This window comes from Mycteria americana, chromosome Z (genome assembly GCF_035582795.1).
Source record: "Mycteria americana isolate JAX WOST 10 ecotype Jacksonville Zoo and Gardens chromosome Z, USCA_MyAme_1.0, whole genome shotgun sequence".
NCBI classification, from domain to species: domain Eukaryota; kingdom Metazoa; phylum Chordata; class Aves; order Ciconiiformes; family Ciconiidae; genus Mycteria; species Mycteria americana.
Genome location: NC_134396.1, coordinates 24117170 through 24143494, shown reverse-complemented (window position 1 = coordinate 24143494; position 26325 = coordinate 24117170). Strand labels below are relative to the sequence as shown.

General features: G+C 39.3%; 1 protein-coding gene across 5 annotated transcripts in view; it reads left to right on the top strand.

The window, feature by feature from the left end:
- Positions 1–26325, top strand: part of BRD10 (bromodomain containing 10) — a 189949-nt gene that overhangs the window by 157178 nt on the left and 6446 nt on the right. For 4 of the 5 annotated variants that reach the window (XM_075488359.1, XM_075488362.1, XM_075488361.1 and 1 more), the window contains 3 exons: positions 2617–2706; positions 15131–15246; positions 18959–19146. In XM_075488359.1, coding sequence (XP_075344474.1) covers positions 2617–2706; positions 15131–15246; positions 18959–19146 — 394 coding nt within the window. The remainder of the gene's footprint in view (positions 1–2616; positions 2707–15130; positions 15247–18958; positions 19147–26325) is intronic. The other variant, XM_075488360.1, reaches the window with a different exon arrangement.

Below are 26325 nucleotides of genomic sequence, written 5' to 3'. Positions count from 1 at the left end.
CTTTTTCTCATGATAGATGATTAGAAGGCATGTTCTTCAAGAGCAGTATGTGAAACTACCAGTGGGCTATCGGAATGTGACAGAATGATTAGATTGTAACATTAATACCTTTCTTTTTGCCTTCACATTAACTTACCTGTTAAAACATACAAAACTGTTTAGAAAGGCAGTGTTGTTTGCAGAAAATTGAATTGCTAAGTTCAGCCAATTAACAACCGTGAGCAAAGAGCACTGAAACATATGTTAGAGTCTCATTATGAGAAATAGCAGCTAGATTCAATATGAAAATGATAAGACAAAATACACTACACTTTCTTATTACTGTTCTCTTCATCTTTCCTTCAAAATGCTGGCTTCACTGTGTAAGATGGTAAATGTTAACCAAGTGAGAGAAGTTTCAGAAATAGCTTCTTCCCAGTCAGTGAGCATCATTAGTACCTCATTTCAAATCCTACTGTGAATGAAGAAATAGAAATTTCTTCTTGAACCTTTTAATAGTTTTCAGTACAGTATTGGAGTATTTCAAATAATAAACTCCTTTTGACAGTAAATCCTCTAAGCTGAGCTGCTGTTACCTTCCTTGTTTTACAAGTGGGTAATTGACACACAGATATTAGCCTCAAATCTACACCTCTTCTGGTGAAAATTGGGACTTAGAGATTTGATTACTCTTCCCTGTCACCCCCAGCCTTAACACGACTAAACTTTATATATTTGCATTGTTTTTCCCATTGATGTAGTTTGGATTGGTACACACTAACAATTTTTCAGATTGGATCCTTATGTCTCAAGTAACTGTTCTGAAAATGAGAAACAGGACTGGGACCTGTGAAAAGTTTGGCCGCATGAATTGTCTGATGACATGTCGGAGCTTTTTATGGTAGAGTCAAAGACAGAGTTGGTATTTCCGGAACAGCATTCAAATAACAATAGCGAAATCACCCTTCTCCTTGCAAACTCTTGCCTTTCTAGAAGTGAGTTCCTAGAGAGAAATTCACCCACTTGTAGCAAATGAATGCAGTATCTTTCTTTGGTTCATAGTTCTGCTTTATCTTTGATCCATGGTACACTGTATTAAATGTCTCATAGGAGAAAATAAAAAGCAGTGATAAAATTTAAAAACTGAATTGTCAGATATATTGTCAGAGGGAAATAATTGCGTAGTGAAATTATTTAATTATTTGATTATTTAATTATAATTGCATAGGGAAAATCTTTATCCATGCCTTTATTGACTTTTGTCAAGGGCTTGATGTGACAAATTTGCATCTTCTTGTATAATAATACAGTATCATAGATTTCTTTGCAGGCCAGATGGGAAAAGAAAAGATAGTATTTGGCTTCCTGTTTACATCTTATGTATTTGGAACTTCTTTAAGTGCAGGACGGATATGCGTGTTGAACCTAGTAGAGTTACACATAGTAATACTATTTTCTATGTAGAGGGAGAAACCTTTTGCAAATTAACTTTACATACATTGTCTACAGCAAGGCAGTGCCAATTTCCTTATTCATTTGCTATTTTAAACTTGATAAACACGAGCACTGTAGACTTTAGTTTGAGTCACTCCAAGTCCCCAGTGCTCTCAAATGTACACAAGTGTTATGAAAATAATGGCATGTGTGCATTACGGTTTCTGTATTTTGCTAAAAGTGTCAGTTCTGTGTTTTAATAGTGAAACAAAGGTTTTTTTAATATGAATTTGCTGCTAATCTAAAACTTCGTGTGTAATTGACATAAAAATACATTGTTATGAGTTACTGATTTGGGAAAAAATTAAAATTAGCAGTTGTATGATAAAAGCATTTTTGTGGGGTTTTTTCTGTTTGCGTTTGATTTTCTTAAATTATTTCAACATGTTTTCAATAGTAATGAAAACATTTCCACCTAAGGGTGTTCAGAAAGAAGCAAGTCTTAACATACGATAACCTGAAAGAACCTAATGGCTTAATAATTTCCAGTTTATTAAGTCTTTAATTGCCCTAAATGATGGTAAGCCAAAACATACAGATTACTTTTGTTTGATGATTCTTTTCAGGAAAATAACATCCCATATTCTGAAAGGAAAAATGTAAAAAGATGTTTTCTAAAGACAGGAATAAACATAATATAATCCTTTCTCAAAACGTAGATAAGTAGGTAGATTTGATAGGCATGGCTAGGTTATCGTTCAGGAATACTCTGTATAAACGTATAAACTTATGTTCAGGAAACAGTTGTAACAAGTGTAATTATGTTATAACCACAGCGTAATCCAAAGCTAATCCACTTTAATTCACCAGGGAGTTGTTTGGTACTCAAACCTGTTCCAACTCATTGCTATACTTGAGACAAATTTGGTAGTTGTCATTCACAGAAGTTTTAAGAAAATACCTTCATTTTGAAATGGAAGCTTACAGGCAGAGATAAGGTTTATGTCTGAAGAGTGACGTATTTTCTTACTAGATTTTCTTCCTTTCAAAAAGTCCTATTTTTTTAGATTTAAAAATGCTATAAAAAAATAAAAATAAAATGGTGGCACTAAGTAATAACATGTGCTTTTAGATTTTATTTAACTTCATTGTACATTTTCCAAGTCCCACATTACCAAGTGTTTGTGTTCATTTGTTTTTTAGCTTATTTGCACTAATCTTGATGAACTCAGGGAATTAATCACAAAGATTGAGAATGAACTCAAAGATCTGGAGGACATTAAAAAGAAATCGGTATGTGACATTAAAAGCTTTCTCTTGTATGGGTATAAAAGGGTGCCAGTTATTTGCTGAGGCCTGTCAACTAAAGATTTTATTCCTGTTGAGTAACTGCATGAAGCCTTATAAGGTTGATACCTGGAGACTGTAATTTTAATCTTTTCTGTATATAGTGCTCTCTTCACAATGTTTTTATGATAATCAAATTCAGTAACTGTGTTAACACTTTTCACTGCCAAAATAAAATGTGGATAGTGGTAATATCTTAGGAGTAGTTCATTTCTATTAAACATGTGACCATTCTTCCCTGAGGACAAACTCTTACCCATCAAGCAATTACAGGATAGAGTTCTCATATCTGCCTGCACAGTGCTGATCAGATCTTCTTATGAGCTGACTCTTACATTGCTTATTAGGATTCCTAACTCCTTTTGTTTGCAAGTCAGTTACTAAAATTGGCTTTGTTTAATTTTTATTCAAGTACGTTGTACAGGAAAGCATGCTATCTGGCTTTTGATACCAGATTGAGATACAAATTTTACTGATGTACACTGGATCACTCAGTCTATGCAGCTGAAAACCTCAAAAGAATAACGGTTAGACAAGAGAATCCAACACGTTTGGGGTTTTGTAGGAGGCAGTGATTCTCATCAAGATGGTGGATGGTTTTAAAGATGTAAATAGTACTCATTTAAATGGCCCTCTACAGCCAACTCTTACTACTCTTTTTCATTGCAGTTTTGTTTATTAAAACTTTGGTAGGCATTTCTGTGGCATTTCTATGAACAGTAGTAGTTAAAAATGTTGCTTTTTCAAAACCTTAGAAATTATGCTGCTAATTTCTGTGGATGTCTTTAGTGTCCTGCAGAAATAATTTATTCTCAAATTATTTAAATAGGGGAGAGAGATCTGGTAGGTGAGGGGCAATATAAATTAGGACTCTGAAAGACTAATTTCAGTGCAGACACTTAGCGTAATAATTGTTAAAATAGCCAAAGGAATAAAAACAGACTTAACTTGAAATTATTTTGTAGTTGCTAAACTGCAAATTGGTTTTATGATAAGGTGGTCAGGAGGTTATCAGAAAGGCTATGTCAACAATAGAAGAAAAAGCCAAAAATGAGAGTACATATCAGCATATCAATAATATTCATATAGGTGAGACTTTTAGTCTACTAGTAAAACTGTACCAACAAGACTTCTTCAAGGGTAGACAAATGCTAAATATGTCATAATTGCTCTTTGAACTGAAATCTGATAATGTCATTATGTAAATAAGTTGCATGACTTCAGCAGGTATACTATGTTTAGTTCTAATCGCACCATCTTAAAAAAAACCAAACACTTAAGTACAGGGGAGTTAAGATACAACTCATTCAGCATTCAGAAGTTGTGAGGTAAGGACAATTTTTCTGTGTTCTTGTATAGATCTATCAGATCATGATTCTGGGTCTGTAAACACTTGTGTTGTTAGTAATTTTATGTAAAGAAAAAAGTCTAGGATTAATTGCTGAAGAAGTGATTATAAGGAAACAGTAAAGTGAAGTATTGATTTTTAAAAAATAATAGGCAAATTTCATATCCACTTTTTAAAAAATACAAAGATGTTAAATTAGATGAATAGTCAATAAACTTGACTTGCTAAAACGAGGTTTCACTTTGCAAGGGAAGTCATTAGAATTTCATTTTTGATGTCTAACACCATGTGTAATTAGGTTAGATATCTTAAAAACTGGAGGAAATGCAGGTTTTCATTCTTCAGCTCTGACACAGATGACAGTGGCAGTTTCAGAAGCATCCAGAATAGTTTGTTTCAGCTTTTCTGAAGTGCCTAGTCTTATTAAGTAAAACATTGTTCTAATTTAATAATGGAAATTTGACCTAATGTGAAAGCTAATTTTAATATGATGGTATTCATTTTGATGCTGTTCATGGACTTCTTTCTTGTTTTGACCCGAAGATGGTGGTGGTGTTACTACTTTGTGGTAACTTTATTGATTTTTTTTTGTTTGTTTGCATGGTGACCTAGGGGAAGCTATAGGAATCTTTCTTCTTCATGACTAACCTGCTTGGTAATTCCAGTTTGAGTAGTTGTTAGCACATGCTACTGAGAGAAACCCTCAAGGCAAGCTTTAAAACTTACATTAAATACTAACACATATTAGAAATACAGCTTGTCTGATTTATATTAAGACTTCAAAGTGTAACCTTTTCCTTAGTCCTAACTGCCCTTTGTTTCCTAGGAGACCATTCTAGAGTACGTAAAAGGAATTCCTTCTCCAGAACTTGGAAGTACTGGGGGCTGTAATGAAAGAGCTGAGCTGTAAGACTTCTTTAACATGAGTAAACTTACTGTTTTCCCACATTTTTTTAGGTAGTTGGACTGGTTGTATCTGACACTTTTCAGAACATCAGCGTGAGCCAACAAACGATATGAGAGACTTTTAGCCCAAACAAGTTGTTTGGCAAGTTAAAAGCAAATTAGAACAGGGTTATGTAATGGAAAGCCATGGGTAATTTTAAGTGTAGGCATTACTACCAGTTTCTCCTATAACAAGGAAATAATAAACCTGTTGGAAAAGATTTTCACTGTTTGGTTGATTAAAACAATTTGGTTCTGTACTCTTCTGTACACCTGTATTATCTTTTGAATTAGCTATGAGTAATATTTTTCCATTTAAACAGTCTTGCACTTTTGCTTCGTTACTGGTGAGTTTCTTTTAACAATGATGAGATTTGCCTTAGTGCCAATTTGCCATAACTGTTTAGAGAGGAAAATGAAATTTGACCTCAGTTCTTTAATTTTAAACAGAAGTTCAATTCAATATTATCTCTTCCTGGACTGCTTTGCTCTTGAACTCTAGCCACAGTTCTGAAGCGAGGCTGCAATTTCACATACGCTTTCAACTGAAATAAGCCAAAACTGCTGCCAAATAAATAGTTCCTACTCTCTGTGGCTCTGGCAGCTTATATCTTCTGGCCACCCCATGAGAGAGGGTAGAAAAATTCTTTGTTCAGCTGCATGGTGAGAGAGTTAGTCTGTGATAAACCTAACTACTTTTTTACTGTTGCTGTGTTTGTAACCCCAATCAGTTTTCTAGTGCAATTTATCATGCAGTTGCACAAATACCTGTGCTTGTGTTCTGCCACAGTTTGAGGGGTCATTGTAAGGACAGGAATGAGCATCTGGGGGTAAAAGAAAGTGGGACTGCTTTTGACAGGAAAAGTGCCATTTTGTAGCTGGTGAAGTTGTATGTGATGTTACAATCGGGGTGCTCTAAAAAGTCTATCCCTTCAGCTACTAAACAGTTCCTCTCCTTACTGCTTACTACATTTCAAGAGCGTGAGGAGAGAATAAGTTAGTCAGATTTACTATTTATTTGAGTGCCTGACTAGAAATCAGAAAGCAGGAGGTACAGAAAGGCGACTTGAAGGACTTGAGTCTAATGTTCTGTGCCCTGTCTAGTGAAAGGATGACTCCCTAGTGTCATCCTGGGTGGCTCCCTAAGGAATGTCTAAGCTAAAATGTATTCTAGCTTTGGTATGTTCCTTAGGATGCATGAAGTGACATCCTTTCACTTGAAAGCAGTGTGACTAAAACATAGAGTAAAAATGGAATTAACAGAAAAAAACACAGAATTTACAGTAACAAGAATTAGATTCTAGTAAAAATTATGTCTGTTTTGTTGCTAATACTGTTATAGATGTGGGGGAGGTTACAAGCAGTCAGCAGACAATTATAAATCTGAAGTTGACATATTGGCTAAAAATCCTATTGATTTTATTGCATTTTTACATCATGTTTGCTGAAAATTTAGACTGTATATATAGCATGACAGTTTAGTTGAATGTGAGCTCTTAGAAATTTGCTATAGCTAGCCAATTGATCAAGACATGCAAAGTCTAATTCCACTTAAACATCTACTTGCACTGGTATTGATGAAAAAATAATTTCGACAAACATACGTGGTAGTGAAGCATTTTGCTAATATATTTAGGATAACATAAAAGCTTCGTCTAATATATGAAATTTCTTTTATGAGAAGAGAGGTGAAGTAGCATCTTATATCCTGATCAGTACACAAGATAACAGCTATCAGTTTCTGACATTTTGGATCCCATTTTTCTCTGTTGTCTTTTGTGTCAGGTAAAATCAGTGGGAGTTGCAGAGTGGATGGAAATCTATTTACTGCCTTTCAGAGAATCAGCTTCTCTTGTGATATGAAGTCATTGGTTTTTTGTGTGAAACTGTTAATTAAGCTATTCTGTGGATCAGTTTGTATGTATTTAACTGTTGCATATCATCACAGAACTTGATTTTTTTTTAAATCCTTTCGTGCCATTATGTAGTATGAAACTGACAGGATTGCAGATAGTTGTATCAAATAGTGAACTTCAGGCTTTTTTGCAGATGTCATTTTGCAAGCTGACTTTGCAGGAAGCACGTTTATTGTAAAATGAACTGTTTTGACAAGGATAGTTAATTCTAGACCCTGTTCTGATTATGTTAAAGCATAGATTGTCTTGGAGAGAACATAAACATTGAAAGAACCCTTGTTTATTGAAATGCAAGACTTTATTTTGGTACCGCCATTGGATTTGAATCATTTCCTGCAACTCTGATTGGTAAGTGCATAGCTGTCTGGGGAGTGAGAAGGGAGGCTGGAGCCGAGGATTCCCACAGTTAAGTTGACAAGGTTAAAATGAATAAAGGGCAGTACCTCCCTGAGGAGACCAGACTCTCCCTCCAGGGAGAGAAAAGTCAGACAAAGGTGAAGGAAAGGAGAATTAGTCAAAGGGCACCAACCAAGTTCACAACTAATTAGGGTGTGGGGAAGATGCATTGAAGATTTTACTGTTTTGCAGAGGTTTGTAACACACTGATGTTCTCGACTTAGTAGTAAAAACTTCCTTTATAAAGGCTTTGGGTTCTGCCATCTTCTAATGTTGTTCCAGAAAGTTTTAATTAGACAGTTGTACTTCCCAAGACAGGTGAATGTTTTTGTCTATATTTGGGAGTGGATATATCTTATAAGCAGGTGAGTCAGAAGGACTGAAAGCAAACTGAGGTTTTCTGCAGCTCATAGTCCATATCATCTGCAGAAATATGTATTTTGGAGTGCACCTGAAAATTCAGAGTTAAAAACCCACGAGTTCAGGTCAGGAATATTTAGAACCTCAGACTTAAATTCATTTGTAGGATACTGAGGCTATCCAAAGGAATACATTGGGCCAGGATGGAACATAATATTTTCTGTGTCTGCTTTTTGTGAAATTCCAAACAGGCTGCTGTTAAATTTTTCAGAGGAAGTGGAAGTATCTAAACTAAGAAGAGACTGTTTTCTGGGGTTTTTTTATTGATTTGCTACACTTTAAAAAAAAAAAAAAGCTAATATATGGCAAAAATAATGCAAAGTGACTCATTTGCTAAATAAAAGTTTATAAAATATTTTCTCTGTGTACAGTAAAGAAATGGGAAATATTGCCATATGTTTGCAAATGTTTGGTAGAGAAATGATGTTTAGACAAGACTGTACAGGGACTTCCCAAGAATGCTCAGCAGAAATTCATGTAACTGTCAAAAATAGATTAGGGCTCTTAATAACATTTTAGTGAATCAGACCTCAACTTTACAAACAATAAAGTGGAAAAACTTACTGTGTCTTCTTATTTGGGCCCTGTGGAAACTTAATTATTACTGAGTTAAATCTTCTTCACTTCTTAGCAGGAGGTGAACTTCCTTCTCCCCATTCCTCCCTCCTCTTCTCCTGGCCTCTTCCCCCCCTCCCCACTAAAAAATGTACCATGCTTGAGACTTTTGCATGTAAGGACTTTTTGGTTATACTTGTTTTGATCTGTATTACTATATTTACCTAAATGTACATGCAAACAAATAATACTATAGTCTGAGAAATCTGTGTTTGCACACACATTTGCAGGTTTAAACTGCAGATGAAGAGATCCTTATTCCAATAAATATTTAGGATAACAGAATTTTAATAGACCTGCTTGAAGTCTTGCAGCTGAAACATTTTCTTGTCATTTCAGTTTAGGTTCCATGTTACTATGCATCTTCATCTGTAACATATCTAACATATTCTCTTTTTCCACTCTTTGTCCCAAAAACTTGACTTGTACTTTAGTCACTTCCAAATAACCTGTTACTGTTTCTCTCTGGCTTGCCTGGATCTTTTAAAAACATTGATATGAGCCCACAATGTTGAATTTTGAGTCTGAAATTTACACATTTACATCCATGCAGTTTTCTGTACTTCTGAGGAGAGATTGAGCATGTGGAGCTTTTGGAAATCCAACCAGCTATTTAGTTGTCAACCAGCTGTTTAATTGTATAATATGAATGAATAAAGCCAATTTTAGGCTTCAAATTTTCAAATCTTCTCCACAATAATTACTTTTTCTTCTCTGGTATTTCTGTCTTCTGCTCATCTCACTAGCTTTCAATATTTTTGTCCCAGTCTTCAGTTTTTCTTAGCTGCTCCAGTATCTCTCTTTGTCTATATCATCTAGTTTTTTCACAACTGTTTTGTCTTAGCTTCCCATGATCTTTCATGCTTTTCCTTGTGTGGCTAGCCCCTCCAATAAAAGTTTGCTGAGAAGCTTTCCTTAAGCCACTTTTATCATGTACCTTTCTACAGTTCCAAATGTGGAAGTGTGGATTCTGCATCAAATGTGAATGTGTACTCATACATTTAATCCGGAACATTTTTGTTGTAGAGATACTACTGTATATTCAGAACATTTCACAGTGCTTTGGATTTTGGTCAGTTAGTATATTATTTTGAAAAAATTATTCAAGGCATTCCTGTCAGCACACAGTTGTAACAAAACAGCTGATTTTAAGATGTTCAGCTGAAGAATAGAGAAATACTGATATATCCAGAGTTAAGAAGATGCAAAATTCATCTGTATGAAAGGGAGTTAAGTAAGATCCATAATAGCTTAAAAGACACAGCTTAAAATTTACTTTTTTGTAAATAGTTTAAGGTACTGCATATATGCAGTTTCTTCATGAGTTATGGAAGGATAAGTTAGTATCTTGAAGTTCTTCTAATGAAGAGTAAAATGTGACAGTTCAGTGCTGGGCAATTTCACTGTTCTGAGCTAGGTTCAAAACGATACTAACATCATCCTGATAATAAACTTTCTCCTCTGTTTTTGTATTTTATATCTTTAAAATAAATGTGGTAGATTGATCAATGCAATGATGATCGTGTAGTAATATTGCCTAAAGAAAATTAGAACATGTGGCTAAATGCCTGAATGAAAAGTCCATTTCATAGCAATGAACTAAATCATGAGATTAAGACACTCTCAGTAGCAAGACATTTATTGCCTTTTTTTTTTTTTTTTACTTAATTTGTTTGCAATGTTTAATAAGAGAGTATGGGATACTATTTTAGGATATAGCCTGGCATGATCAGATATCTAGATCATGGAAGTGCAAGCTGAAGCCTGTTTTTAAAAAAAAAAAGAAAGTTTGAGGGCTGATCTAAAATATCTTTTCATTAGTTGCCAGTAAATGCTTAAAGGTAAAATTGATGAAGAGATGTCATGAGTGAATTTGTTTTACAATTTACTACAAGTCATTCGTCCTGACTATATTCAGACTCAGTCTTCAAATAGCATCAGAGGGTAGCTGTTGATAGATATTTATAATATTCAGAATGACGTTGCTGAAAGTAAAATACAAGATACTGACTTTCAGGAACTTTTACTGTAGAAGATAACTCTAATCATTTTCAAAATGAAAACACTTTCAATTATATATGTGTTTGTATACTATGAATACATAAGCTTATCATGCATTCTTACTTGGTCAAAACTGCCATTGAAGTAAGTGTCTGAAATTCTAGTATTTGGCCCATAAATTGGTTAATAAGAACATTCAATATCAATCCATATCTGAATTGAAAAAGTTATTGATCTCTTTTCTTTAGGTATCTGATGTCCAAAGCAGCTGCAGATCACCAACTCCCTCTCTGTGTGACATCACTAGAAAACGCTAGACTGGTGATGTCACACATACCACAGAACCCCGCTGCAGAATGGAGCAGGCCTATTAAGGGTAAGGTAAGTTTTCTCCCTCCACCACCACCCCTTTTCAACAATATTGCATGGTTTTATAAGACTTCTAATTTTCTTTATTTTATGTCCCTGGGATATAAAGTAAAGATTAAAGAAAATCTTATAAAACTGCATAATATTGTGGTTGTGTGTGTGTGTGTTTATTTAAAAACAAAACAACAACTCCCTTATAAAGTTCAGTCCTTACCCCATATATCCATATCCTGGCTCCAGTCTGCTTTGGGGTTCCATGATGAGTATGCCAGAATAGTGTATGTTGGGGCATCACGGAGAGTGGAGTCAGCATTTCCTGGCTGCTCTGGATGTCAGAAACCTTATTTTAAAGGTAAGTTTTCGGCTGAGAATGTGTTGAATGTCTCTGTTTATATGGAAACATTCAGCCCATTTCTAAAATGTATTTTTATTGTGTTTGCATTTTTAAAATTTACTTGTAACTTAACACAAATGAAAGTCACATTTTATACTTGTCCTCTGTCTAGGCCTTTTTTCTCTTTTGTTCTGTTGCTAATACCTTACATTGTGTTTCCAGAAGAAAATAGTGGGTTTTTTGTCACTACCTGAAACAAGATAGTAGCTAGAAGTCAGATCCAAGGTATAGAAGAAGTGATACTGGGAATGTGAATTACAGACCATATAAGAACATAACTCAGTATACACCCAAGTTAGGTACTGGATATTTCTATTTAAATAATCAGTTAGGAATGCAGGGTTTTATCAAACTTAGAATTAGCTCAAGTAAATTGAAGGGGAAGCGTTTCTTCACACGTCTATTAAAAGCAAGCTCTTCAGTGATAGAGAAAGACTGGTGTTTGCCTCTGAAGTACTGTCTTGGGTTTATGTAGCTGGATAATTTTAGTTCATGTCTACTAATAAAATCCTGCTGGATTTCATAAACACCAGAAGGCAGTGCATCCAGATCTCCATTTCTACAGACCCCTTGTTGACAAGAGGACTGAACTACAGGACTGTAACAGCTATTCCTTTGTACTGACCCTGCTGTTACACTAAACCACTCCTCATGGAATTTTCTGAACAGCTATATTTTGATTACTTTGAGTGGAACAGTCATGGCTACTCTGCTGTGGTCAGTTCCTTCTGTGCCATCAGGTGTTGCATTCCATTTATTTGTTAATCTCATAACACATCAGGTCATACTGAGAGGCTTTTATCTTTCATCATAAGAAACCCTGCAGTCAGTGGTTGAGAGGGGCATTTGAAGGTCTCCGCACCTTGAAGCAGGACTATTGTCAGTGCTGTACTAAGTCATCTGTGACCTGACTAGCCAAGTTCTGAAAATAAGAAAGAAAGAATGGAGATTCAACAGCTTCTCTGCACAACCTGTTCTAATGCCATATGTTTCTGATGAAAATATACCTTCTAAGGTCTAGCCTGAACCTCCTAAGCTTCAGTTTGTATCTGTTCTCCTGCGTTATGTCATTTGGTATTACTGAGAAGAGTTTGCAACACAGACATTTGTAAAGGCAAGTTTATAATCTGTAGAAATTAGTAGACAGCTATGTAATGCTGAAGTTAGGGAGTTAAGTTATAGCTTTATCAATTATTGATTTGCCTTTTTTTCCCTGGGAAAAACAGAAGACTGTGTTAGAGAATGAAATTGTGTAGGAAAGGTAATGCTAGATTTTGTAGTGATGTGTCTTAAGGTTACAGTTATTTTCTGTTTATGTCCCTTCCTTTTTACGATTTTAATATTTAAGGAATAATAGATAATTTGTGTAACATCTGGGCTTTGCAGAAATCTTACATGTTTGCACAAGAAAACCAACTGAACCACAATAATTTAAAAGATAAGGATCTTCCTCCCCCACCGCCCAGTCATTTTTGGCCCATATTAGTTCTGTGTCCTGACTGTTTCTGAGGAAAGAAAATTCTTCTCATGGCTTAAATCTGTGTATATTTCTACTAACAGGTTTATTGTCAACTCCTAAACCCCAGTAAGAAAAATGAGTAATTGGGATACAGGGAGATAATTAATTTACATTTTTAAAAATTATGTTGCTATAATATTGGCATTAACATTATTTGGAAGCAAATTTGGAGTTTTCTAGAGGTTATATCCATAGGACACTATTTTTGTTAAAAACTAGCTCTAGAATTTGGGGGGCAGGGGATTGGTTATTTTTTTGTTCATTTTTGTAAACAAGGAAAAAAGTTACTTGTATTTGTTCTTCTTTGAAGTGTTAATGAAGGCAGTAGTGTCTTGAAGTCTGCTCTTGACTAAGCCTTCTACTTGTGTGTGGCTATTCAATGCATGATACAGTTATCACTTCAAAGTGTACTCAGTGGTCGGCTGATATTTATCTGGCTCATAAATACTCTTTTTTTTCTACCTAAGCCAAGATTTTAGCCTTATTTAAAGATAAATGAGTCTCAGAAATTAATAATTTCTTGTTGGTTTTAGTCTATATTAATTTTTCTTATCTTTTTAATACTACATTTTCACACATCCCATTCTTTGCTATATCAAATGCACATAACAGCATTTCTGTATCCTGATAGTAGTGGCATTGTTTATTTTTGCCATTTTGATTTTTGTTTTGATACAATCCACTAATACTGTGTAGTATATTAATTCATCCTTTTAAAACTGTCTGTGAAACGTTTTGTATATCTTACAGGAAAGATAAATCTGTGCTCATAATGTTCTTTTATATGTTAGCAATTAATTCTGTTGACTGCTAACATTAGGGGGTGATACCAAACACCTTGGTAGGCTACAATATACACAAGGGCTGTTTTCTGTTGCAGTGCTCAGTGTCAGCTTTTGTGCTGCAGTGCATTACATGTGCAAATATAGCCACAAATGAAAGACATTAGAATACAGTTTGCTGGCTTGTCTGTGTGTTCAACACTAACCATTATTTCCTACTTAAATTTCCTACTTAAAATCTTTGCTTTTGTAATTTTAATTGAATAAAGGAGTAGCTATTTGTTTCGTTATGCAACATGTAAATGATTATCCATAAAAAATAGATACCTGGTCTTCAGACAGGCATTCAGCCTGACTGATCTTGCTGTGCATTGGAGAGATCTGCTGAAATGTATAGAAAGGAATTATTCCAAAAGTCCATAGAAAAATCATTATTGTAAACTGATGAAAGGCAGCCATGTCAAGCTTTATCCAGCTTTTCCTGCCCTACATTTCTTGGTGTGCTGGACCACAGGAAGCTGTGAAGGATATGAGCTCTGTCAAAAGCTAAATATTGTATATGAAATACATAAGTTCCCAAGTCTTGCTTCTTTTTCTTGCAGGACCATAGTCTCTTTACTGTCTTACATCCTCTCTGACAAGTCAAGAGATAAAATCCTCATTTACCTAAAATGCACAGAATTAGTAGAGTGGCAGAAGTACTAGAATATACCACATCTCTTTTTGTAGCTGTTAGATATATATGCATTGTTCTGTCTTTTATGTAATAAACTAGAGAATAAAGTTCTGGGAAGAAATACTTATAAGGGGTATCTAAGAGTGTTAAGAGATGTGGTCTGCAGCATTATGGCCACCATGGTTATGCTGTATATATGTATATACATGCTAATTGTCATTTCCCAATGTCTTTTATCCTCATTCAGCCTTTCCAGATTTATTAAAACATGAATTCTTCATGGAAGATCATAAGATTACATATATCAGTTTGGAAAAGAGAACTATTTTTAACTACACATTTGAGTTAAAACTTAAAGCTTTTATGTTGGAAAACTGGTCTCTGCTGCGTAGTCTGTTACTTCATAAATGACCAATTTGCAAAACTTTTCTTTTAAAAAAACGTTATCTAGAACTTTGAATAAAATACAAAAATGTAATGCAAAAACTGTGTGTTTTTTATGTCTGAAAATTGTAGTAAATTGTTTTTGCAAATAATAATAATATAAATTATATCACTTATGTTAAATGAGATTATGGTAAGACTTTCTGTAGAACTTTTATCTCTAACTATTAAAAGTGTACATACCTGGTTGGTTTCCATGACCTGAATGGATTATTACCTATGTTAGTTACTCATTTAAGTAATTTTAAACACATGGTGTGTTCATAGCATTCTGCTTCAGTTTTAAGTTTGACCTGTAAAAAGTGAACATCCTTGCAGTATTGCTTTTTTAACTAGGACATTATCTCTCTATTGTATACAAATAAGTAGAAGTATTAATGTCTTACGTAGGTTAAGGGTAGATATAACTGTGAAACTTACTCATCTTTTCTTCCAGTTATTTTCCTCATATGCTGTATTAGTGTACAAGGATTATTGTAGTACTAATACAATATAACAAGATTCAGGTCTAATGCAATGTAAATAAATTGTATTTGTGTTTGCAGGGAAGATGGTACCACCGGAAGCAAGCAGTAAAGGAATTGCATGGTACGTTGATACGACTGCTTAATGAACTGTTACCATGGGAACCAAAGCTAATGAAAGCATTTCAAAGAAACAGGTAATTAGCTGCTCTTTTTTTAACAATAGTGCATGGGATGGAAAAGAGAACAAAATTCACCTTTAAAAACTAATCAATAAGTTGGCTTCTCAAATAAATTAAATGTAAATACTTTGAGGATAGGAGTGAGGCACTGGCAACGCTTTAGTTGGAAGAATTATTTTATGTTCCAGACTTACTGTCTCTACATAAAGTTCAGTTTAAGCCGCTAATACTTTTTTCCTCTAAAATGGTCTAGAATGCTTAAGGGTGCCTATCAATAGCTGTATCACAATCCAGCTAGGATTTGTATTGCTGTTTACTTAGTTAAGAGGTGCTGAAAACCTCTGTCTAGAAAACTAGACCAGGGCTTCTTGGAATACTTTGTTAGACTACTTACTGTCTAAAGCTACCTAAATTCGTTGTTAACAAATTCTCCACAAAGCAATTCTTAAAACATTGTTTTGAGGTCTTTGTGACCCTGTAAATTTGAAATGCATCTGGAATGAGGTGTGTCAGAGAAATATCAGTGAAGCGGTGACTGATTTAAATCTAGTAAGGGCAAGTATTAGTAGCAGTGAAGATGCTACCCAGATTATAAATCCTGGAGAGACTGGATGTTGACTTGGTATCATCATTGTGTCTTGAAGCTTGGTGCTGTTGTTGTCTGTTAGCCATACAGCTGTTGCTATAATCATACCTTAGTTTTGCCACATGGATATTTAAAAAGCAAGTAACGATTAGAAGCTTGAACGTTAAAGTTAGGCAGCTGCTTACATGTTGAGTGTGAAGGAAGCAACTTGCACAGTTACGTGGTGCAGAACTAATTCTGAAAAGTGTAAAAGGTATTATATTTAAAAAAACCAACACCATAGCACCAAAGACAGTAAACAGAACTACTGAGATTTGGTTCCTTAGTAGCTCATTTTATGGATATCATGCATGAATTGAAATCCTTATTTGGAAATCTAGGGTGTTGTTGAACATTTAGCTTTAAATAATGGACCAAAATACAAGTTTTGCCTTTTTGTACTCCTTTCTGTTCAATTTCCATAGCTGTTCATTTCTTCCTGTCTGTAGCAATTCAGACTCCTTTTGGAAACCTGGCAGATAGTAATACTTATTAAGAAAGGATTTCAATTGCCAGTATATGGGGTTTCCAGTTTTATTCTTTATGTAAGTTCCACTGTGGAATGGTTTAGTGCCCAGTATTAGTGCTTGTTTATTAAATGTGGTTATAGAATACAGAAGTGCAACTGTCATGTAAAGTGTGTTGAAGTACTATATATAAGGTGTGCCTGATATGAGTAAATTTTAGTCTGGAACTGGGTGGCTGAGGTCTTACATGTATGTGTGCTGGTAGCTAGAGAAGCATGCACTTAGAGTGGAGGATAATTTCTGAGATTAACTTAACTCATATTTCTCAGGGTGTATGTTTTAGGCTGTAACCCTAGTTTATTCAGGGATGCTAGCCTAGGTATTTCCATGAAATAACTGTTTGGACAGACACATTAGTATACCAGGGAACAGCTCCAGCTGAAAAACAATCTTTACAAATTGTGGAGAGGAAAGAGAGATGGGTGGGGGGAGGCTAGATCCATGTCTTGGTCTTGTTCCTTATGCAGCTGCTAGGCAGCTGTGTAGCACCAATGACAGTGGTGAAGAAAGGTGTCATGTGAAATGCAAAAAGCAACTGAGTAAAGATTGCTTATGCTGGTGTAAACAGCAGTGCCACCACAAGTCTAGCTGCAGTTGCAGTGCCTATAGGGTGTCTCAGCCACCTGCTAACATCTACTAATTGAATGACAGTGTTGGCCTTCTAGGTTGTCAAGGGCTGGGCAGAGCTCTTTCCTTCTGTGCAAGACCTCAATATGGAATAAGAGTCTGGAGTTTTCCTTCCTTCCTTTTTTGTTGTCTTTAATTAGTAGGAACACTCTTTATGATCAAAATCCCTTTTTTTCCCCTTCTGAAAGGTCCTCTGGTCTTTTCAGAATTATGACAGAGTATAATATTGAATGGTATTTGAATAGCAGCAAGGTTTAAAAGGAAAGGTTACTCGTGCCCACTGATCACATTTGTTCACTGGCCCCACAGCAGAAGTTCCTCAAAAGAAAAAAGGAAATTCCCATACGGAACTTTAGTACAGTAGTGGTTCCCTGATGTCCTCCTATGGTTCCCTAGTATCCCTCTGTAGTTCTTCCGCACCTAGACTTCAAGCTCAACATCCTAATGACAGAGTTGAAGTATCATCCGCACTACATCTTCATACAGACTTCAAGGTTGCCTTCTCTCAGTGAGAGTGTCACAGCCGTGAGTAAACTATTAGGTCTTACTGACCCTGACCAGCCTCACCTGGGCCTCCATCCACATCACCTGCCCATGGGCCCAGGATCCTCATTTCAGGTGATTCTGCAGCCTTCAGTCTCTGCTGTAGGAATGCCAGTTTCCAGCTCAACTACAACAGTCACCCTGCCTGGTCATGGGTCCTGTTGATCTGGACTGGCCCTTAGACTGCCCTTGGACCTGCATTGTCACTGTGGACCTGCCCAGAAATCACTCGACTGGATCCTGACCCTGGCAGCCATCACTGGACCTGGTCCTGATCTGAACCTGTGAATTGACTTCAGACCTGCCTCAGCACCAGGAGCTTGCCTGTTGATCTGGGCTCTTGGTTGAACTCGGTTACCACCCCTAGGCCTGCCCTGCTCCCTCGTTCAGGGGTGGTGGGATGATGTCCTGGCTGGTGAGGTGCGTGCCCTGCCAGCTGTGACATCATGCTTGGCTCCTCCCTCTCCATCCCTTAGAGAGCAGCTGGCCATTGCTGCACTCAATGCAAACAACTGTTATTTTAACGCATAAGAATGGGTAAATTTAAGATCTTATTCTTACTGTCATAAGGGTTAGATCCAGACCGGAGTCTAGATTCTATTCCACACAAGGTGCTAATTGCTATAATCCTACTTATTTATTTGCTAAATAATCCTCCTGGATATTGTGTTGGTTACCACCAGCTGAATCTTGTAGTTCACTGTATTTGTACACTAAAATACCCCATAGATCTCATCTAAACAATAGTTTAGAAGAAGGGACAATGGAAATGTGTAGCAGTTTAGGAGTACCAAGGTAAGTGAATGTGTTTCTGAACAGTGTTCAGATGAGTAAAGCGGCTATGTATTTCCATCATATGCACATTCTTTAGTGGAGTGTGAGCCTATGGAAATGACAGTGGCAGCTGTTCTAATGGCCCATAGATAGGAAAGTTTTCTTAAAAGAGAAAGTTACATTACCGTCCCATAGCTGGGCCAAAAGCGTGATGCATTTAAGAAAAACAAGATTTACTTAATTCTCTAGTTGTGGTTGCCCTCAGAGGAAAGAGTAGACTTGTTACCATTCGTACGCAAGTCCATACAGGTACATTTGTCACAATGCAAGATGAAGAAAGAAATAGAAGATGGATGCAGTAAAACAGTGATGGTCATATTTGACTCAGTCTTTTTGCCTGTTGTTAGAGGGCTCAATGACATAGTATGCAGTTTTGGCAAGGGAAGGGACATTACTGTCACTTTACATTTTCTGGGTTTCAGAGACTTGCAGACAGAGCTACCCTGTGATTTTTTGAAGGGTACAGGCAATTAATTCTACACCAACTTTTTGTATGGCAGCAAATACAAATTAAAAAAAAAAGTTAAAAACAGTGTCATTCTTTAGTAAAGTTAGTTTTGTTATTTTCAAGGTCTAGATTGAAGAAGGACTATGATGACTTTAAAAGACATCCAGACCATGATAAATTTACCAGAGAATTGTGGAGTAATGATGAAAGTGAAGTTGATTCTGGCAAAGATTCTTTTGCAGTAGTATGCAGTAAATCTTCAGAGTCTGCAGAACATGTGGAAGTTCCCAAAAAAGATCACCCAGACAATGGTAAGCATTTACTGGAATTTGATAGCTTGAACTTGATTCAGGAGCGTAATTTTTCACAAGCACATGTGAGCTTGTGTCCTACTTTTTACCTTAACTACTACTGTGATAATATTGAAATAGCTTGTGATGTATGTCTGATGGATGTGACTAGAAGAGGGCAGACATGACCAAAGTGAAAATTCTAATTAATGCAAGTTTTTGCCATTTTTGTGCTTAACTATTTCTGTGATAACATAGTAGGCCTGCTTGGAATTTACGCTTATGGTGGGTTAACCTTGGCTGGCTGCCAGACACCCACCCAGCCACTCTGTCACTCCCCTTGCTTAGCAGGACAGGGAGAGAAAATAAGATGGGAAAGCCCATGGGTCAAGATACAGACAGGGAGCTCATTCACCAGTTACCATCACAGGCAAAATAGACTCACTTGGGGAAAATTAATTTTATTTATTGCCAATTAAAAATAGAGTAGGATGGTGAGAAACAAAGCCAAAAACTAACACATCTCCCCCCCCCCGCCTCCCCCCCCCTTCTTCCCAGGCTCAGCTTCATTCCCAATTCTTCTACATCCTCCCCTGTCAAGTGACACGGGGGGATGGGGATTGGAGGTTGACCTAACTTCATAACTTCATCTCTGCTGCTCCATCCTCACACTTTTGTCCTGCTCCAGTGTGGGGTCCCTCCCATGGGATACAGTCCTTTATGAACTGCTCCAGCATGGGTCCTCTCCACAGGTTAGAGTCCTTCAGGATAAGACTGCTCCGGTGTGGGTCCCCCATAAGCCACAGTTCCTGTCAGGAGCGTGCTCCAGTGTGGGCTCTCCATGGGCTGCAGCTTCCTTCAGGGCATATTTGCCTGCTCTGTGGAATGAGGTCCTCAACAGGCTGCAGTGTAGATACCTGCTCCAGCATGGTCCTCCATGGGAGGGGTTCAACCTGCTTCACCATGGTCTTCACAGGTTGCAGAGGAATCCATTGCACTGCCTGGAGCACCTCTTTCCCCTTCTTTACTGACCTTGGTGTCTACAGGGTTGTTTCTCCTACATTTTTTCTTCACTCCTCTCTGTCACACTCTTCTGCACAGCATTTTCCTTGAGGCATCACCAGCCTGGCTGACAGGCTCAGCCATGTCCTGCTGTGCATCTGTTTTGGAGCCAGCTGTGTCTGGCACAGGGCAGCTCCTGGCCTCTCCTCACAGAGACCCCCCTGCAGCCCTGCACTGCCAAAACCTTGCCAAAACCTCAGTGTATGGCCCCTCTATCCACCCGGCACCCCTGCCTGCATCCTGGGCCCTCCTATCCACTTCACGCATCCCCTGCTCGCTGACTGGTCCAGTTCAATGCTCAGTATGAAACATGTGGCACTCACGCCCTTGTCCCACAGGCACCCCACAGTCACAAGTCCACCTGATACGCTAGCCCAGACCCCAGGCCCCCCTGCTCACCGAATTGAAGTATGCCAGTGAATACACACACACTGCCCCCACACACACTGGATTTGGGGAAGATACAGACACTCATGCCGCAGCAGCCGGCACCAGGCACACAAGCTGTGACCTCATGCTCTGTCCTTGCAGAGGTCCATTGTCCGTGCTCCCCTTTCCTCTGCACATCCCTTCATGGGTGTCCTGGTTTCAGCTGGGATAGAGTTAATTTTCTTCCTAGTAGCTGGTATAGTGCTGTGCTTTGGATTTTAGTATAAGAATAATATCGATAACACGCTGATGTTTTGGCTGTCACTAAGCGGTGTTTACATTGGTCAAGGACTTTCCCCCCCTTCAGCTCCCCATGCTCTGCCAGGTGCCCAAGAAATGGGAGGGGGCACAGCCAGGATAGTTGATCCAAACTGACCAAAGGGCTATTCCATACCATAGGATGTCATGCCCAGTATATAAACTGGGGGGAGTTGGCTGGGGGGTAGCAATCACTGCTCGGGGACTGGCTGGGCATCGGTCGGCGGGTGGTGAGTGGTTGTATCATTTTTTTATATATATTTTTTCCCCTTTTTCCCTCCTTTGGGTTTTGTTCCTCTCTCTCTCTCTTGTTGTTTTTTTTCCTTCTCATTATAATTCATTATTATTATTACTATTATTTTGTTCCAATTATTAAACTGTTCTTCTCTCAACCCACGAGTTTTCTTACTTTTGCTCTTCCGATTCTCTCCCCCATCCCACCGGCGGGGGAAGTGAGTGAGCAGCTGCGTGGTGCTTAGCTGCTGGCTGGGGCTAAACCATGACAGTCCTTTTTGGTGCCCAATGTGTGGCACGAAGGGCTTGAGATAATAACAGATTAACCAGAGCGTATTAAGGAATTTAGATCTGTTAGTAGTTGTGGGACATGATATTGATCCATTTGTTCCTAGCATTGGTTTACCTGATCTGCACCATGCTCATTTTTTTGCCGTACATGTTAAAGATCGGTGTTGGTTTTTGCAGTTTGCTGTGCTCTGCTTTAATTGGTGATGTTTTGCCTGAGAGATTTGTTATTAAAACAGTGACCTTGGGTTTATTTTGGTATCTAAGTGCTGTAATGAAACCGTTACTGTATGTCGGGTATCATCTTATGGAGACAATTCGCAATTATACCTCTTCCTCTGAGAGGTTTTTTATGGAGGAAATGCAGAATTGTACCTTCACTACTTTCTTCTACAATGCTTCCTCCTTCATTACAGTAACTTTTCAGTATTTTGAACAACCTTGGGTAGTTAAGATACTTGTATTGGTATTGCTTGGGAATATTGTTTCGATCTTGTCCAGGGTTAGTAAGCAATTTAAGAATATCATCCAGAGCTCTGCCCCAAGGCTGGATAGTTATGAGTGGCAGGGTGTGTGGGATAGCTTTGGCAAATGCCTAGGACGGTGGGTACCTCCAGTGTTTTGGAACTTCACCCCTGAACAGGTGCTGAATCCTGAAAAATTAGTAGAATATTTGGAAAAAGTATGCTGTGACTGGCAATTCTAAGGAGATACAAATCATTGCAATGTGCTGGGGTCTGGCCCATGCCTACTGAGCCCTGTTCAATGCTACTCAGAACCCTCAAGGATCTGGTGACAAAACGACAGGCACTGTGGCTGCTCCAGCCCCCCCTGCGACAGGCACTGCAGCTGCACTGAACAACTCTGTTACAAGCATTGCGGTTCAAACAGGGAACGAACCCGTGTCAGTATCAGTCACCCCTATACATAAAAAGAAATCCTGGAAGCGAAAGTCAGCTCGTTTAGAAAGGGAAGATGAAAGAGCAGGGCCATCACAGGGAGAGGAAGAGGAAGAGGAAGAACTCGTAAATGAGACCGAAACCACCCGATCCCTATCCCTGAGTGAGCTGCGAGATATGCAAAAAGATTTCAGCCGTCATCCAGGGGAGCACATTGCCACCTGGCTGGTCCAATGCTGGGATAGCGGGGCCAATAGCCTGGAATTAGAGGGTAAGGAAGCCAAGCAGCTGGGATCCCTTTCTAGGGAAGGGGGCATTGACAAAGCGATTGGAAAAGGGGAACCAGCCCGCAGCCTCTGGAGGCGATTCCTGTCAGCTATAAGAGAAAGATATCCCTTCAAGGAAGATGTTGTATACCGCTCCGGGAAATGGACCACCATGGAGAAAGGTATCCAGTACCTGAGGGAATTAGCTGTGCTGGAAGTGATTTATGGTGACCTGAACGACGTGTGGTCACCCATAGATCCAGACGAGGTCCAGTGCACAAGACCCATGTGGCGGAAGTTGGTACAAAACGCACCACCGTCGTGTGCCAACTCACTGGCAATACTGACCTGGAAAGATCGAGACGGTCCAACAGTGAATGAAGCTGCTAGTAGCCTCTGAGAATACGAAGAAAGTATCTCTTCCTCCTTTGTCTCAGCTGTGCTGAAACTGTCCCAGGAGTTCCAACAGTTCAAAGAGGATATGTCCTACTCCGTACCTATACGGACCAGTGTCTCAGCTATTAGAAGTCAGCGTTCTTCTGCTCAAGAGAGAGGATATAGAGGGTACACACCACGGGGCACCCTATGGTTTTACTTGCATGACCACGGAGAGGACATGAGGAAGTGGGATGGAAAACCTACCTCAACCCTAGAGGCACGGGTACGTGAGTTGCAAGGAAAAACAATCACCAAAGGGAGTTCTTCCAGGAAAATTGCTGCTCCGGTTTCCAGTGGACAGTTCCCCAGACAGAGTAAGAGGGCTGATTTTACTCCTGATTTTAATGAAGAAATTCCTGACTCATATACACAAGAAATGGGTAATGAATATTATGACCAGGATTAGGGCGGCCCTGCCTTCAGCCAGGTGGAGGAAAGGGACAACCGGGTTTACTGGACTGTGTGGATTCGATGGCCTGGCACATCAGACCCACAGGAGTATAAGGCTCTAGTGGACACCGGTGCACAGTGTACCCTGATGCCATCAAGCTATATAGGGGCAGAACCCATCTGTATTTGTGGAGTGACAGGGGGATCCCAACAACTGACTGTATTGGAGGCCGAAGTGAGCCTAACTGGGAATGAGTGGCAAAAGTACCCCATTGTGACTGGCCCAGAGGCTCCATGCATCCTTGGCACAGACTGCCTCAGGAGAGGGTATTTCAAGGACCCAAAAGGGTACCGGTGGGCTTTTGGTATAGCTGCCTTGGAGACAGAAGAAATTAAACAGCTGTCTACCTTGCCCGGTCTTTCAGAGGACCCTTCTGTTGTGGGGTTGCTGAGGGTTGAAGAAAAACAGGTGCCAATCGCTACCACAACGGTGCACCGGAGGCAATATCGCACCAACCGAGACTCCCTGATTCCCATCCATGAGCTGATTCGTCGACTGGAGAGCCGAGGAGTGATCAGTAAGACTCGCTCACCTTTTAACAGTCCTATATGGCCAGTGAGAAAGTCTAATGGAGAGTGGAGACTAACAGCAGACTATCATGGCCTGAATGAAGTCACGCCGCCCCTGACTGCTGCTGTGGCAGACGTGCTGGAACTTCAATACAAACTGGAGTCAAAAGCAGCCAAATGGTATGCTACAATTGATATCCCTAATGCATTCTTCTCAATCCCTTTGGCAGCAGAGTGCAGGCCACAGTTTGCTTTCACTTGGAGGGGCGTTCAGTACACCTGGAATCGACTACCCCAGGGGTGGAAACACAGCCCTACCATTTGCCATGGACTGATTCAGACTGCATTGGAACAGGGCGAAGCTCCAGAACATCTGCAATATATTGATGACATTATCGTGTGGGGCAATACAGCAGAGGAAGTTTTTGAGAAAGGGAAGAAAATAGACCAGATCCTCCTGAAAGCCGGTTTTGCCATAAAACAAAGTAAGGTCAAGGGACCTGCACAGGAAATCCAGTTTTTAGGAATAAAATGGCAAGATGGACGTCGTCAGATCCCAATGGATGTGATTAACAAAATAACAGCCATGTCTCCACCAACTAGCAAAAAGGAAACACAAGCTTTCTTAGGTGTTGTGGGTTTTTGGAGAATGCATATTCCAAATTACAGTCTGATCGTAAGTCCTCTCTATCAAGTGACCCGGAAGAAGAACGATTTCAAATGGGGCCCTGAGCAACGACAAGCCTTTGAACATATTAAACGGGAGATAGTTCATGCAGTAGCCCTTGGGCCAGTCCAGGCAGGGCAAGATGTAAAAAATGTCCTCTACACCGCAGCCAGGGAGAATGGCCCTACCTGGAGCCTCTGGCAGAAAGCACCCGGGGAGACTTGAGGTTGACCCTTAGGGTTTTGGAGTCGGGGATACAGAGGATCCGAGGCCCGCTATACTCCAACTGAAAAAGAGATATTGGCAGCATATGAAGGGGTTCGAGCTGCTTCAGAAGTGGCTGGTACGGAAGCACAACTCCTCTTGGCACCTCGACTGCTGGTGCTGGGTTGGATGTTCAAAGGGAGGGTCCCCTCTACACATCATGCAACTGATGCTACGTGGAGTAAGTGGGTTGCACTGATCACACAACGGGCTCGGATAGGAAACCCCAATTGCCCAGGAATCTTGGAATTAATTATGGACTGGCCGGAAGGCAAAGATTTCAGAATATCGCCAGAGGAGAAGGTGACACGTGCTGAGGAGGCACCACTGTACAATAAACTACCAGGAAATGAGAAGCAATATGCCCTGTTCACTGATGGGTCCTGTCGTATTGTAGGAAAGCATCAGAGGTGGAAGGCTGCTGTATGGAGTCCTATACGACAAGTAGTAGAAACTGCTGAAGGAGATGGTGAATCAAGCCAATTTGCCGAAGTTAAAGCCATTCAGCTGGCTTTAGGCGTTGCTGAACGAGAAAAGTGGCCAGTGCTCTATCTCTATACTGACTCATGGATGGTGGCAAATGCCCTGTGGGGGTGGTTACAGCAATGGAAGCAGAACAATTGGCAGCGCAGAGGTAAACCCATCTGGGCTGCAGCATTGTGGCAAGATATTGCTGCCTGAGTAGAGAACCTGGTTGTAAAAGTACGTCACGTGGATGCTCACGTACCCAAGAGTCGGGCCACTGAGGAACATCAAAACAACCAGCAGGTGGATCAGGCTGCTAAGATTGAAGTGGCTCAGGTGGATCTGGACTGGCAACATAAGGGTGAATTATTTATAGCTTGGTGGGCCCATGACACCTCAGGCCATCAAGGAAGAGATGCAACATAGAGATGGGCTCGTGATCGAGGGGTGGACTTGGCTATGGACACTATTGCACAGGTTATCCATGAATGTGAAACATGCGCTGCAATTAAACAATCCAAGCGGTTAAAACCTCTGTGGTATGGAGGGCGATGGCTGAAATATAAATATGGGGAGGCCTGGCAGATTGATTATATCACACTCCCACAAACCCGCCAAGGCAAGCGCTATGTGCTCACCATGGTGGAAGCAACCACTGGATGGCTGGAAACGTATCCTGTGCCCCATGCCACCACCTGGAACACTATCTTGGGCCTTGAAAAACAAGTCCTGTGGCGACATGGCACCCCAGAGAGAATTGAGTCAGACAACGGGACTCGTTTCCGAAATAACCTCATAGACACTTGGGCCAAAGAGCATGGCATTGAGTGGGTATATCACATCCCTATCATGCACCAGCCTCTGGGAAAATTGAACGATACGATGGACTGTTAAAGACTACACTGAGAGCAATGGGTGGTGGGACGTTCAAACATTGGGATACACATTTAGCAAAGGCCACCTGGTTAGT